Raw genomic sequence first — 16984 nt, 5'->3', positions numbered from 1 at the left:
AGAGGAGAAAGAGAATCCCATGTGGGCTCTGTGCTAATAATGCAGACCAGGGCTCAAACTCACAAACCCTGAGATCATGACCTGAACCGAAATCAAGAGTCAGCTGCTTAACCGAATGAGCCACCCAGGCACCCCCAGAGTGCATTAGCATTAAAAAATGCTAATTATATCGTACTCCTTGGTTTAACACCTTCCAGTGGTTTGTCAGTACACCTGAATAAAATCTCTTTACTTTCAAGACTCTTTGTGATCTGGCTTCTACCAGCCATCTGACCTCATCTCATACACTTATCCTTCTTCTGGGCCTTGAAAACACCAAGTACATTCCCATATTATATTCTTTATGCTAACTCTTCCTTATACCTAGAGTGTGATTAACCCAGATATTCTTTTTTTTTTTTTTTTTTTTCAACGTTTATTTATTTTTGGGACAGAGAGAGACAAAGCATGAACGGGGGAGGGGCAGAGAGAGAGGGAGACACAGAATCGGAAACAGGCTCCAGGCTCCGAGCCATCAGCCCAGAGCCTGACGCGGGGCTCAAACTCACGGACCGTGAGATCGTGACCTGGCTGAAGTCGGACGCTTAACCGACTGCGCCACCCAGGCGCCCCCCCAGATATTCTTAAGACTGGCCTCTTTCCATCACTAGGTTGTGGCTCAAATGTAAACTCAGTGAAACCTCTTATGCCTAGTTCAAAGTCGTGTTTCTCGGTCTGCTATCCCTTCACAAGTCACTCTCATTACTATTGCATTATTTATAATCATTGCAACTAATGATTATCAGAAATAATCTAATTTATTGTTTTCCTTTTTTTCTTTCCTTTTAAAATGTGGTCTGATATAGCAGGGACCTCGTCTGTCTTCACCGTTGTATACCTGTGCCGGTATAGTGCCTGACACAGAGAAGGCTTAATACTTTGTTGTGTTATCTATAAAACATGAATGTCTTCAGCTTTCCTGAATCTCAAGCTAAACTAGCTTTTGGTAAGTACCTTGTAAACTGACCAGCAAACTTTTTTCTGGTAGTAGAAAATTGTGGGAATACTTAATTCAAATTTTAAAAGAAAATGAAACATGCTGACATTAAAAAAAAACTTCCTTGAGAAATCAGAACAGCATTGTATCAAGAATAATCCCACCATTCTCCTACTTTAGCTGAATCTGGCATATTAGGAAAATTACACTCTACCATGGATGAAGAGAACCAGTTCATAAGTAAGGAAGCAGGGAAAATGTCAGTGCACACAGGTAGACCTTATCACACCATCAAATCCAGAGAGAATAAATTCAAATTTCTTCTAGAGCAGTGAATGAGATACAGCGTCACTGGGGACATTCAAGGCTCCCTTGCTAACCCTGGGAACAAGGATCTAACAGGAAACCAACTTTCGATGTTCTGTCCTGGCCAGAACCAGAGATCAAGACAGACGGACAGACATAGAACCAAATAGAAAAAAATGCAACTGACTACAGTTGAAAACATGCATACTGGTTTGCTTGGGTATGTGGTATGCCTACTTGTGCAGTGTAAGGGGAATACTGGAGAAGTGGGCTACATAATCTGCCCGGCCCACTGCAAAATGAAAAAAAATATGAATAATTCAAAGATACTGACAGGCAGCAAACCATTGTGGCTGAGCATTACACCCAGCAGAGCCCTTCTGAGGTCAGGGCCCTGTGCACCTGCACAGTCACACAACCGAAGCCCGTCCTGGTGGGGGGAAAAGATTAGAATTCATCCCCAAAGATTGGGAAGCACCTATCTCCCCCCCCCCCCGTCAAAACAACAACAACAACAACAACAACAACAAACAACAACAACAAACAACAACAACAACCAACAACTACCCAAATTAGAGCAGAGGGTGCCCAACCTTGACGGTGCTGCTAGTCTTGGTGGTGGCGCTGGGTGAGGCTGGGAGCACCACTCCTACAAAACAGACTTCAGAATGATGGGGGAAGAAAGAAACCAGGGTTTCTGAGGCTCCAGAAATAAAAGTGCCAGACACAGAGAATAAGGTGAAGAGAAAGAGGCCACATCAGACGTTTCTCCCGCCTTTATGTAGACAATGCCTGCTCTTTCAGAAGAGACTGTCTCTTCTGAAATTCAGCCACTTGTGTATATCTGGGAGCTGCGGTGGAGTAGGTGGGGTCGGGTACCGGGGTGTGTCAGAGCCAAAAAACGTATTGACAGGTTTAAATACATTTCCGTGGACGGGCTTCCTACCCTCTTTGGCAAGAAACCCAAGGGGTCCTAGAAGGAGGCGGGATGTAAGTGGGTTTCTGGGGACCCTCTATTTTGTTTTTCCCTGACGCTTAGAAGGTACGACCCACGGGAAGCCGCAGGGCTGGCATTCTTCGGTCCATCACAGGTCACTCCACTGGTAGAAGTGCGCTGTATTGGGGTATTTGGAACTGGTGGCGGGGACGGGGGAAGCCGGCGGCGCGGGGAAGCGGGTCGGAGGAGATGCACTCCGTCCCCTCCGTCTGAGCCCCGGGGCAGCCGGACCAGCGGAGACCGGAGTCCGGGCGGGGAAGTACGGACCACGGCCGCGGAGGCGGCCCCGAGCCCCGCCGCTCAGTCCTGCCCCGGCTCGGGGAGGCTCAGGCCCGGAGAACCTAGGGCGGAGGGGGCGGCGACCGGGCACCCTGCGGCTACTGCGGCCGCGCGGCCGCTGCTCCTGCGGCTCCGGCGCCCGCCGGGTGGTGTCTCCGCAGTGCCCGCCTCCAGCTCCCCTTCCCCGCCCCTCGCGCCCCCTTCCCCGCCTCCGCCTGGCGCCCGGCGCCCGGGCCGCGCTGACCCGCCGCCCCGTCCCCGCGAGCGCGCGGCGGCTGCTCCAAGGCGGCGGCGGCGGCGGCGCCTCCCCCGTGCGGCGCCCGCGCTCCCGGCGGCGCAGCCCTCCCGCCTCAGCCATTTTCCCTCCCCCGCTCCCCTCCCGCTCCTCATCCTCTCGCCCTCCCCCCGCGCGGGGACTTTTCCGGAAAGTTTTTATTTTCCGCCTCGGCTCTCGGAGACAGAAGCTCCCGACTCCGCGGCGGCAAAACTTTTCGGCTGCCGCTCCGCCGGCCCCCGCCCTCGGCTGCTCGGCCCCGCGACCCTCGGCGCGCCCCGCCGCGCGATGAGCGCCCCTCCGGTCCTGCGGCCGCCCAGCCCGCTGCTGCCCGTGGCGGCGGCGGCAGCGGCGGCCGCCGCGGCGCTGGTGCCGGGGTCCGGCCCGGGGCCAGCCCCGTTCCTGGCTCCCGTCGCGGCCCCGGCCGGGGGCATCTCCTTCCATCTGCAGATCGGCCTGAGCCGCGAGCCGGTGCTGCTGCTGCAGGACTCGTCCGGGGACTACAGCCTGGCGCACGTCCGCGAGATGGCTTGCTCCATCGTCGACCAGAAGGTAAGGCGCCGTACAGGGGGCGCTGCCCGTCCGGTCGCCCCTCGCCGCGCCAACTTTCCGGCTCCGGGGGCTCGGCCGGGAGCCAGCCTCGCCGGCGCTCGGGAAGGGTCTGGCACCGGCCAGGGCTGGACGCCGGCAGCCGAAGCACTGCATTCCCCGTTGTCCGGTTCTCCCTTTGCCCCGTCTTCTTGCATTCCTGGTATCTCTGCAGTCCGCATCCTCCTCACCCATTTCCAGTCCTCTTGGGACATTTCCAGGTATGTTGCTTGCCCATGTCTCCCAGCGCCTCTCCCTCCTCTTAAGACTTCCCTGCTCCCCCTCCTCCGCGCCCCCGCCCCTTCCCTCTGGACCCTGGACCAGCACGTTCCTGGCGCCAGAATCCTCCTTCCCGTACCAGAGTTTTCCCCCGGGACACGCTCAACACGATTTCAGCACCACTCCCTTCCTCTTCAGGCCCCTCTCCCAGCTCGGACCGATGCTGAGGAGTTCCTGGAATGATCTAGAGATGAGGAATTTCTCACCTGTCAAATAAGCTTTTAAGAGGGAATGATTGACTCGGCCAGCTGTGAAAACAACTGACCAGGTCTCAACGGCTCACCTCCCTGTGGTGTTTTTTAGTCCTACCTTTGTGTGAACGTGAAAGCAAAATTTTCAACGATAAAATCTGGAAGTTGCAGCCTTTTTGATCGGCATCCCTGAGGCACTGATAGTAGGGCATTGAAGTAGAGGCACAGACCTTTAAGTGGTGGGGGTGCGCCTAGGGGCGCTCCGAGGCTGGCCGTCCCTGTGGGACTCTGGACAGCGGTCACAAAAGGCAGGTTGGAAAAGGGGCCATTATCCTGGGCCAGGCCACCCGGGGAAGGGACCCACCCTGCCCACAACTGTTTGTAGTGCAATTTTGAATTTCAGGTTTCTGTAGCCATCCAGAGTGATGTTGCATGGAAAAGGGTGATTAAGAGTGTGAAGGAGAAGGGGCATGGCGCCAGTCTTAGTATAAACAGGCAGGGTTTAGGGGGTGGGAACAGAAGTCTATAAAGGTGCTAAATTTCCACCCTGGAGGACTGGCTAATCCTTGCCCTATAAAAGTCACTTGAATAATCACTGAATGCTTTCTTTAAAGTATTTGGAGGACAGATTGCTAAACCTGAGTGTTGTTAATTGTGGCATGTAGCACAAGGATATGAGGAAAAGCCCTGGGGAAAAATCAGTAATCTAGGAAGTTTGTAAAAGTTCTGGAGGTGCGCTAAGGCAACAATGAGTGTCAAGAATTTTTGGTTATTGAATGTAGTGACACTTTCTATTACATACAACTCGCAGTCTTTTTCAACTTCCATGTAAATGACAAATTCTAATTCAGGTACGTGTCCTGTCATGTGTCTCCTCATCAGTATTACAGGGTATTTGTTGCAGGTGAACAGGAGCACTGTCCTAGGCATTGTAAGACTTCCCTTAGTGCGACAATCTCCATTAGGGTGCAAACCAGTTAACTAAAGAGCATTACCGGATAAGCATAAAAACCATGTATAATAAAATTTCTCAAAAAAGCTAATGCAATTCTATAGAATTTTAATTTACCTAAATTCTAAAGCAAGTGATAGAGTGTTAGGGAATATTCACATTGAGTCAGATTAATATGGGCAAACTATTTTTGACCAGCTTTACAACACCCACCCTACCCCCTCGATGGAGTTTAGGATGGGGAGAAACATGTATGGTTCCAGAGGTTTGGGATTGGGATTTTGAATGGAGAGTAAATTCCATTTGTCTCAGGAGCTACCACATCTCACTCAGGATGTTATATGGAGGGAATGATATGAGTGCAAAGGGACAGAAGCTACAGGTACCTATGGAATGCAGCAGGCCCTCTGGCCCCAGGGTAGGGACTAGGGTATTTAGAGAAAGTACAACTGTGAAGAGGCCTTGAAATTAAAATGAACTCAAATTAGTAGAAGCCTCAGTAATCTTCCACATAGAGATCTCAAACCAAAGAAAGATGGATTTGCTGCGTGGAAGATGTTTTAGAATGCCAAAAATGTTATGGTAGAAAGAAAACTGGAGTTCAGTCATGAACTATTTGAGACCTGAGCCAACACTGGGGGAGAGACCTGGAATAGTACCAGAAAGGGAAAAATCATCAGCCTTGGTGGCTGATTTATAAGGGGAATCCCTTCCTTTTGTATTTACTCTTGTAATTCTTCTTTTTCTAAAACAAGAGTTTGAGAAGCTTAATGGCTTGGGATAACCAAGGTAAAGTTCTCCCTTGTTCTTTTCTTTTCTTTTCTTTTCTTTTCTTTTCTTTTCTTTTCTTTTCTTTCTCTTTCTTTCTTTCTTTCTTTCTTTCTTTCTTTCTTTCTTTCTTCTCTTTCTTTCTTTCTTTCTCTTTCTTAAAGTTTATGGCAAAGAATTCAGTTTAGAGATGTGGATTTGAGGGCTGTTTATATACAGAATGCTGTAAATACTGGATGGTAAATACTGGATGGTGGGTCTCTACTGGAAAATTTCCATTTATCTGTCTTCCATCATCTGTCTTGAGGTACATTATCACCCAAGGCAGAAACGTGATTAAGAGGCCTGAATATCCATCACAGGATAGCAGGGATCTCTTTGCCTTGTGACAGTAGAAATGGCAGACAGGTCAGTGTTGAGTTAAGGAAATGAGAGGAGGTCCTTTGTCCCTTGTTTCAGGTTCTCTTAAGTACTTGCTGGAAATATCAACCACGAGGAAGGATGACAGGAGGAAAAAAGAGAGGGAGGGAGGGAAATGAATGTTTTAGGAGAGAGCTGAGAGTTTGAAGTGATTTACAGTTTATAATGTAGACTGGAGCCATGTGGAGCTTACAATAGAAGGTTCTCCTGAGTTTTTGAGCCCTCCACATTCATTGTTTCATAAACTTTTCGAGAAGGGTTTTTATACAGTTTGTTTGAGAGTTCTCTAAGTATTAATACTAACAGACATCAGGCTAGCTTAAATCTTTGGAAGTACTAGCTGACAATTCAATTTATTTAAGCAACATTCATCGACATTTCTTGTGGGGTGTGCATCTGAGGTTTTTAGGGCTGAATAAGAGAGATTGTGTCCCTGAGAAACTCCTCTTTAAAGTTATTTTTGTTATTGTTTAGAGTTTAGAGTATAGTTTTTCTTTGATTATGTAGGTTTGGAAATTGGCAAACATTTGATTGCACTTGAAAATTTTGATGGTAATTTAGCATTTAAGATGAAAGTACCCAAGTAGATACTGAATTGTATAGCTAAGGAATTATTTCTTTTATCTTTTAGTTTAGGTCAAAAATCTAGTCTTGCTCTTCTGTATGTAACAATGTTTAAATATATAAGATGTTATTCCTTCCTTTGGAAGTATTAGCCTAAGGTTTTACTTACATTATGCTTGTTTCATTACTTTGCAAGCATGTAACCTTGAAGGCTGGTTGTATATAAAGACATGCATTCTGTTAGTGTACATGATTATTGTTTCCTGGAAGGTAAAAAAACAAAAACAAAAACAACACTAGTAATTGACTTCTCTTTGAAACACTGTTACTTTCTACCAACAAAGGAACCTTGACTGTATAGACTAAGAAGAAATTGTTTTGAGGCAAGAACAGTATTCTAAAGGAAGAATTAGTGTGGTTTCATAGTCTATTATCTCTCTGTTTATCTGTCTACACACACACTTGCACACACACATACTCTTTTCTTAAACAAGCAGTTATTAATTTAGGGATATGAGATCTAATTAATATGACTATCCATTCATTTTGGTTATTATCTTATTAGAAAGATGACTCATATTTCCTTTTTGAATTTGCTAAAATGGGGTAATACCTTCAATAAGACTCTTGGCATATAGTTCCAGTTTATATACAGACATTTATCTGACAAGAGAAACTAAACAGGGAGATTTTATAGGAGGTAGCTCACTAAAGGAGTAACCAAGACTAGTGTTTTGGTTTGAGAGCAGATTTGCTATACTTGTAATTGTTTCACTTTCTTAATTGCAAATTGTTCTCTTAACAGTGTCGTTTTTATCTTTATTGTGATTTTAGCTATTCTACTACACAGATTAAGTTGGAAATAATTAACTGCTTGACCAGCCCAACATATGTGGAACAACAAAATCCTTTTAAGCTAATGATGGTGTTTGGGTCTTAGGTGTACACTTTTTATTCAGATTTCACATTTGTCATTATTGTATGTATTCTATGATTTCCAATTTAATGATGAAGTATAGAAGTTGTCATTTCACTGAGTGATTCTTAATGTAACTTTAAATACTATATATTTAAAATTATAATTTCTTCCCAAGTTTAGTAGTTTAATGGGATTATATTTTGGTATATATGTAATACTTATGTACTGCATATATATATGTAATATTTACATATATACATATCAGTTTATTATCTAAGTTTATAAGTGTTTTATATAATATTTTTAAAAGTGTACTTTTCCATGTATAGCCTTCAGATGCTGAAATATTGTTTTCTCTGTGTATTATAGGCTGCAAAAAGTGAGGCCTCATTACATAGCTCATAATCCAAAGAGAAACTCTGCTTTATATTTTATATCAATGTGCAGAAGTGAAAACCTTTTCTTATAGGGATATGCTATTTAACAGTTTTCACAAGAATATATATAATTTTTAAATTTTATTTATTTAAGTAATCTCTATGCCCAGTATGGGGCTTGAATTCACAACCCTGAGATCAAAAATTATATTCTCTTCTGATTGAGCCAGCCAGGCACCCCACAAGGGGAATATTCTATAATATTTTATATAATACAAGATATTTTAGAATATTCTAAGAATTGGATGATTGGTTATTTTGACAATATATGAAGTAATGTGGGCCTTTAGATCCAGGATTGAGATAAATTTGAAAGAATTTTCTGTGAAATCTATAGTGTGTGTGGGAGTGGGAGTTGGCGGTAGGTATGGGGCTGGAAAATTATTAGTAAGGTTTGAAAATTTTCCCCATACTTAATAACTGTGTTGGTTCATATCAAGAGACTCCTATCACAGCTATTAAGGGAGATCTAAACCTTTATTTGGTAATTATTATTACTTTTTTTTTTTTTTTTTTGGTGAGGTGATTGTATATAGGTCTTCAGTTTATGCATGAATGACTTAATGACATTACTGGACAGTACAAACAAATTTGTACCTTTGAATGTATGGTTACAATTTATCTAAGATTACTTTGAAGATTAAGGATAATATATATAAAGAATTAAATATACTGCCTGACAAATAGGTGTATAATAAATTAAATAGTATTATTGATATTTTAAGACTTTACAGACAGCATACTGTCTTGATAGCAAAAGAAATATGTACTTTATTATTTTATTCTTATGTTAACATATAAATAAAATTATAGTGTTAAAAAGCAGTATAAATGTAAGGCTTTGATAACATTTTTACTCTGCCCTGTATAATAGGGCAGATCTTAGAGTACCTGCATTTTGTAACTGCTTCTGAAATTTCAATCTCTCAGAATTCCTCAAGGAGTAATTTGATTGTTGCTAAATGTAAAAGCACACGCTGATAAAACTATAGCACATCTTCATTGCTTTTTATTATTTTTGATAAGAAGTTGATTTAATTCCTTTTCAATTGCAAGTGTAATTCCAATGATATTTCATTTGGAAAAAAAGGGAAATAAAATAGGTAAGGGTATAGTATTTGGCAACATAATGATTCTTAATTCTGGTCCTCAAGACTGAAATTGAAAATTCCTTTGCAAATCTACCCTTGATAGGAGGAAGAAGGGACTTGGAAATGACTCTGGGGGATTGCATTTTGCTATCACACTAGCATCCAGGGATTATTTTCTAAGTTGTTACATCTGATGATGTAGAGGGGATGAGAGGCAGGTTTACTGGGAAAAAACTGAGTTAGCAGTTTTGCTGAGCCAGTCCCAAGTGTTTTTAAAATCGTTTCACTAACTACCACTTACCTCTCATGGAATTCCATGTTTCATTATAAAACCTTTAGACAACCACAATCAGTAAGTATCCATCCATCTTTTAAAGAAGAGTAGAAGAGATAATTATATGAAATATGTATGTATTTAGACTGGAAACATTGAATAAGTTCTCAAGCTATACCAAGAAACTGGTATGATCAAGATAGCAAGGCTGAACCCAAATTCGATTAGAGGTGGATAAAATGAAGTTCATGGGAGTTGATCATAACATGAGAGTTCTTTGTTTTATTTTTATATTTGTTTGCTTCGTTTTTCTGTGTTGGGCATAACTAATATTTTTGACCTCTGACCCTTTATAGTCACCTTGATTTATCTTAAAGACCTAAGTCCAAATGTGGAAATAGAGGTGAAAGAAAGGAGTGGTTTTTTTTAAAGTTTATTTATTTATTTTGATAAAGAGACAGAGCAAGCGGGGGGAGGGGCAGAGAGAAGGGAAGAGAGACAATCTCAAGCAGGCTCTGCAGTGCAGGATTTAAACTCATGAACCCATGAGTTCATGACCTGAGCTGAAACCAAGAGTTGGATGCTTAACCAGGTGAGCCACCCAAGTGCCACCCCTCCCTCCCTGCAAAGGAGTGTTTTTAAAGATTGTGCACACCTTTTAATTTCCTCAGCATTATTCTAGGGAGGTTTTGAAAATGAGATTTCAGTTTCTTAAAACCTTTTTTAATGTTGAAATATGGTAGAACACAAAACAAAAAATGTGCATCAATTTTTTGGTATTGATAGAAATTAGATACAGAGAAAGTGGTTATTTTGCTCCCATATATTCAGTTTTTTTCCATCTAAAAGAATATGTGAAATTTCCCCCAGGAATTTCTCTGATATTGTCAACCAAATATTTTTCTACCATTAAAAACCAATAATGACAGCACCACTTGAAGTAACTTTGCAGCAGAGGAACCCACATTATGTTGGCTCTTACTCTCTAGTCTCACACAGAAAAAAGATAATTAAGTAAACAAAACCTTTGATTATATTACGCCTATAGCCATTATGAAATAGCATGTATTTTAGATAGTCATAGAGTATAAGAAATTGGTGTAAAAACACCACATATTAAGACACAGTTTTGCCTGTCAAAATTTACAGTTTCCTGTGTAGAAGTTTCTTCCAAAGTTGCACAAAGGTTTTATTTGGCTAAAGCTAGTCAGTTGATACGGCAGCTTAGCAGTGTTGGCAAATATGAAGATTAGATTTTCAAATATGTGATCATGTAGGAATTTTGTTCAACTTTTTGGTGAAAGGGGAAAAAATATGTACCCTTCCCTGGTTCTTTGGCTTTTAGTCTAAGGCACTGACTGATGAGGAATTTGTTGAATTTGCTTGTATTTAGGCATAATTTCAAAAAATTCTGATTTCCACCTTCCCTAATTGTCAGCAGTCACTTTTTTTGTACGTATGTATCATCAAATGGATGAAAAGTATGAATGTGATAATGAAAATATTGAGCAAAAGGTATAAATGTGCTTAATAAATGGTATTGATAATCTAAAGCTCTATAGACAAGTACATTGTTATGTTAATAAAAGAAACATAGTTTTTATTAGCAGGAAACTTGTCTAACTTATTTGGGTAAAAAAAATTATAGGTATCTTTGGTTTGTTCAGATTGTTGGAGAAAAGCCATACCTTGAGCATTTGAAGCTTGTTTCAGCATACAAGGTTCGTCACAAAAATAATACAGTTAAGATCCAGTGAAAAGAGTATTAAATATGTTAAATAAAGATTTGAGTCTCTTTACTTTTTCATAAAAAATGAAATAAAAAGAATCTGAATATAATTAAAACCTGATTTGATAAGATATGTTGTAGACAAAAACATATTTGCACATCAAATGAGACAACAATGTATTCAAATATGAAATCCATGTACCATTAATTCAGTTTGCTTTTCATGTATGTTTTGTAAATGTTTTAAGTTGACTTAAGTAAAAATTTTGGGGGTGCCTGGGTCGCTCAGTTGGTTGGGTGTCTGACTTTGGCTCAGGTTATGATCTCATGGTTTGTGAGTTCTAGGCCTGCATCAGGCCTGGAGCCTTCTTCGGATTCTGTGTCTCCTTCTCTCTCTGCCCCTCCCCCACTCATGCTCTGTCTGTCTGTCTCTCTCTCAAAAATAAATAGACATTAAAAAAAATTAAAAGAAAAAACATTAAACCAATAGGTTAAAGCGTTATTAAAGATTTTTAAACCGTCAGTTTTGAAAATACCAAAAAATCTAAATCTTTTCCTAGCTTGTCTAAATAAGTCATACTTAATGATATAGTAACTAGTGAATAATTATGGAACTATCATTAGGTCTTGAATGGATAACTATTGCCAGAATATAGACCAGGGTTTCAGTTCTAGTTCAGGTGCTTGAATTAAGTTCCAGAGACCTTAAAAATGGATTGAATTAGGCCAGGTCAAATATTTATGCATGACATTGTGTCTCATTGTTTTTATTAATTAAACATGAACATTTTTTCCCCCCATATTTTAACTCCTTAGATTTTGAGAAATGGCGTTAGGCTTGCTCATGGTCTGGCAAGGCATCTTGGGAGGGACCAGGAGTTCTTATAATACCTCCAACTGGCTACATCCTTCTCAAAGTGCTGGGATATCATGGCCAGCCTTCAGAGAGGAACATACATAAGGACTCCAGGGCATCTGGCATAGGGTATAGGAGGAATTGAAGACATCTAAGGGTGATTTGTTTGTTAAAGAAAATAGATTATTAGGGTGGGACAGGAGGATGTTTCTCATTTTACAGAAAAGTGAAGTCTACTGGCCACGAGGAACCATCTGTATAGTCTTTGCATTCAGTGCCTTTGAAAGGTTTGGTTTGCACCCTGGATATGGAAAGCTGCCGCTAAGAACATGTGTGACTTACAGAGTTGTATTTGTTTAGAGATTGGATAGTCCAGTTAGACCCTCAGAACAGTGATGCTGGGGCTCAAGGCCCCTTGACCAAAATCAGTGGTCTAGGGCAAACAACTGTAGCTTTTGCTATTGTCAAAAGCAGGAAAGAGTAGGGGGAAATGGTGGGGTTGGAGGAGTGGTAGTTAAGCTTGGGTGATGACTTCTAATCCGTGGTGATGAATAGACCTGAGCAGGTTATAGTAGGCAAGGCCTGTGGGATTAGGAGACTAGTGGACCAGAGATCAGAAGAGGACAGTGACAGTGAAACTCTGACCACCTGCGGTTGGAGTTAGCAGGAATGGTCCTACTATATAACTTGGGTATAGCAGTGGGGAGAGGTCTAGGAGGTGGCTTTTTATAAGTTGAGTAGTTCTCACTGGAAGTTTTCACAGTCACAGATGAGAGGTTCAAGGAGCAACTCCAGGATGACTTGATGTGAGAGTTTTAGGAAGAGCTTGTCCCAGGAGCATTGGGTCATGCTCTGTAAGGTTCTGGGCCTCATGGTAATAATGGCTAGCAGAGCGGAGCCTCCAGGAACAAAACCTTCCTGGCATGTACTCTGTGTGCCTGCCTGTATCTTGGCTCTTTTTTTGTTCATTTGTCATCTCTGATTTTCATAGTAGCCCTTTGTGATAGACATTTTCTTTCCACTTTAAGGATGAGGAAACTAGGGAGGCTAAATCATTTGCCCCAAGTCGCATAACTACTAAGTAGAAAGCAAATCCCTCAATATATTATTCACTTCACTATAGCTAATCCTGGGAACAGAGAGGGCTGGGATGGCTGTAGGTTTGTATAGAGAATTTGGAATGATGTGGGGGAGGGGGCAATGTTAAGATTCCTATTATGTTCACTGAAATTTACTTAAAGACACTTCAGCTCTGACTGTGTGATGTTATTTATGTATGTGTTTAAATTATTCCTTAGTCTGGAAGACTTCCTTCATCTGGAATTCACATCCCAGGTAGTGGTCAGCTAGAAATCTAGTCATTCTGGAGACCACCACTACAATGCTTTTCTTATTAGTGGCAAGATACCCACTCCTATACTGATAATTAATGTAAGCAACATTAAAGATGGACTCTTATTGGAGATATTAGGGCCATTACAGATATCCAAATGGCCAAAATATTTTAAGACAAACCTCACCCTTGTACTAATATGTCTTCTTTTTTAATTTCAAAAAAATTTTCAGTTTATTTTGTGTGTGAGTGTGTGTGTGTGTGTGTGTGTGTGTGTGTATGTATGTGTGTAAGAGAGAGAGAGAGAGAGAAAGAGAGAGGCAGAGAGAAGCAGAGAGACAGAATCCCTAGCAGGCTCTGCATTGACAGTGCAGAGCCTGACTCAGGGCTGTGACTCACAAACCTTGAGATCACGCCTGAGCCAAAACCAAGAGTCGGCTCAACCGACTGAGCCACCCAGACACCCCACCTCTTTTTTTTTTTTTAAGTAAATATCTGTGTAGCAGAATTAGGTTATGAATTTGCTTTTATTATACTTTGGTAAGAGGTTATGGGAATAGTTATTCCTTACCCATCTTTAAATTTTCAGACACCACTGTTACTTTTCCAAAAAGTTAATTATTAATTAACTTGTTTGATTAAATTGGCCTACCTTGGTTCACAATACTTTTTTCCAGGGAGATATGGGCACTGAGGTGTCTTGGAAGAAATAATTATGTTAAGACCATGTATTGATGAGTGTGGCTCAAGACTAGTGGATATAAAGAGTATTAGCCACCAGTGTCAATCAGTGAATCATTGCTTCTTGAATACTATATTGATTCTGAGGAGATTCTGAGAAAATAACTCAAGATTCTTAAGACGGTGCCTTTCAGTGGTTGTTTTTCATTTGAGAAGTATTTGGATTGCCCTATGCTAAGGATTATGCTTTGCAGATATATTTTCTCTTTCTATAAATTTTGTGTGTTTGTTTGCTTATTTTTTGATCAATTGTGAATGAACACACCCAGAGGTAAACTCATTCCCACTGGTTGAGCATGAGTAATCACAGGCCACGTGGAGGTTTTCATGTAAGTCCTGCTGGCTATGCCAGATTATGACTTGCCTTGCACTCTTTTGCATTGCTTGTGTTCAGGACTAAGGCCAACACTTCTCTTGTAGACTATTTTTACTATCTTTAGGCTTTGCAAAAGTGTAGTTGTCTATATAGACAGACATGGTTTAATCTAAAGTGTATTGATAATTCAGTTACAGTTTAAGAGTTTCTGCCCCGCATGACTATCAGGAAGTGTGTAGTAGTTATTCATTCCTAATGGATGAGGAGGGTGCCTGAAATGTTGCCTCTTTTTGATAGATTTAGAACTTTTGCAGCTTTAATACAATGGATGAATTACAAAGAGAATTCTCTTTTGATATGACTTCCCAGTAGTCCCTTGGCTGACCAAAAGGCAGCAGACCTGTCCAGCCACAGTAGAAATCTGATTTACTACATATCTATTAGTCAAGTACTGTCCTTTGTAAGCCTTATCTTGAGATAATTCGTCTTTAACTAGTAGGACCCATCAGTTGTTGTTTGAGGAGTAGTAAGGTGAGTTGTTCATGCCTAGCTCTCCTCTACCAAATAACCAGTGCTAAGAAGTAATTGACTAGCTTCAGAGTAGCTCCTATACAAGAAGGCTTTTACCCCTTCTCTGTGACAGACCTTAATTCTATTTATTGATGTAGAATGAACTGTTGTCACCCTGGGATGGAGATATTTAGAATAATTAAGTATAGCCAATAGCTTGAATAGATTTTCAAAGAATAAAAGACCAAATCTTGCATAATCTTTGCTTTTATTCAATTCTTTGGTAAGAATAGGGATCAAAAGTAAACATGCAGTGAAAACGGACTGGTAGAGTGGATCTGAGTTAATACACTACGTTAAATGGAATGATCATATATGCCCACTTATCCAGGACCCTCCTATTGATGTTTTTGTTCTAGAATTCCTTTTGAGTGGATGTTTACCAATAAAAACTATGGAGTTTTAAGTTAAAAATAAACAAGCAAACACAGAAAGAAAAACCTTTCTTTGGGCAAACATTTTATTGTCTTTTGGCCAAAAATCCTTGTACATTTAAAGATAAAAGCAAAACTTACATCTAGAATTTATTTCATGGAAAGAGTCATCCGATTATATATATTGGCCATGTCACTGAGCAACTTTTCTAAATGGAGTCTTGAGCTAAAAACAGAAACAAATATAAAGCTTACTTTGGTTTGAATGTTATCCTCTGTGATCAAAAGTTTTTGTATAACTTAAAGATGAACACACAACCAACATTTAGAATTGATTTTATTTAACTAATTCATTAGATCTCACTTTGAATGTAATACCTAAAGTAATTTTAAGTCTACATTCTCCAACCAATGTAAATCAAGATACTATGATAGATAAGTACATGTTTATTGTGTCAAACAGCAAATAATTTTGCTTATTTTGGTACTTCATAATACCTTTATTAATCCAAATAGGTAAACAGGAAAGGCCTTCCTTGAAGCTTCAGCACCCATGGCAACCATTACAGAGGCAAAGTACACTGACTTACATGCAGAAGGATAGCATTATCATTGTTTCGAGTTGTACTTTATTATATTCTGGGTGCTGGAGAAAATAACGTGGTTAGAAAAAAAAGAGAAATATTGTGCACAAATGCTCTTGATTACTTAGAAAACTTTCTTTCTTTCTTTCTTTCTTTCTTTCTTTCTTTCTTTCTTTCTTTTTTTTTTTTTTTTTGAAGTTGATTTTTGAGAGAGAGCATGCACACAAATGGGAGAGGGACAAAGAGAGAGGGAGAGAGAGAGAATCCCAAGCAGGCTCCACAATGTCAGAGCAGAGCCTGATGCAGATCTGGAACTCTGGAACCGTGAGATGATGACCTGAGCCAAAGCTGGACACTTAACTGAATGAGTCACCCAGGTGCCCTGAAAACTTGCTTTCTATTTAAAAAACAGGTAGGCAAATAAGGGAGATAAAATTTTGGAAATTGTAGTGTCCCAAGATAATAGAGTGTGGGCTATAGCTCCTATTTTCTTAGGATGAAAATATCCAGGCATAGACTGGATGAAGCAAATGCATATCATACCTATTACTCTTCAGTTGGTTTTTGTTGATAAATATGTTGCTGAAGTAATATTAAGAATTATAGGTTCAGAAATTATAATGTTGAATATCCTGGCTTCTGAAAAATAATGCAAGTCAATGGGTCTAAAGCCACTTGAAAAGGAACTTGATTTTGTATAATCATTTGTATTTAGAATTTTCCCCACATGGAAAATTATAACTTTATAATTCAATTACTTAATTGTTTTTCTTTTATTTTGAAAACTACAAAATTACCATGTTTGATAGGCTGAATAATGACCCTCAGAGATGTCCACACTCTAATCCCTGGAATTTGCATATGTAATGGCAAAAGTTATTTTGTAGATGTGATTAAGTTAAGGATTTTGAGACAGGGAGACTATCCTGAATTAACTGGGTGAGCCCAATCCAATCACATGGGTCCTTAAAAGTGGTGAATCTCCCAGGTTAGGTCAGACAGATGAGACTTCAGCAGGAAAATTCTAACCACGAGAGGGACTCTATACCCTATCGTTGACTTTGAAGTTGGAGGAAATGGGTCAAGAGGTAAGGAATGCTGGGGTCCATACACAAGAGAATTAAGGGTTGTAGTGGTAGGAGATGTGACCACAGAAACAAAAGGCT

At 40.6% G+C, this 16984-nt stretch overlaps 1 protein-coding gene across 2 annotated transcripts in view; it reads left to right on the top strand.

Annotated features, from left to right (window-relative positions):
• Positions 1-3120: 3120 nt before the first annotated feature.
• PRKD1 (protein kinase D1) overlaps positions 3121-16984 on the top strand; it is a 327480-nt gene continuing 313616 nt past the window's right edge. For both annotated transcript variants that reach the window (XM_042989495.1, XM_042989494.1), the window contains exon 1: positions 3121-3384. In XM_042989495.1, the coding sequence (XP_042845429.1) occupies positions 3121-3384 (264 nt within the window). The remainder of the gene's footprint in view (positions 3385-16984) is intronic.

This window comes from Panthera tigris, chromosome B3 (genome assembly GCF_018350195.1).
Source record: "Panthera tigris isolate Pti1 chromosome B3, P.tigris_Pti1_mat1.1, whole genome shotgun sequence".
In the NCBI taxonomy this organism is placed as follows: Eukaryota; Metazoa; Chordata; class Mammalia; order Carnivora; family Felidae; genus Panthera; species Panthera tigris.
This window is presented reverse-complemented; position numbering and strand designations above follow the sequence as displayed.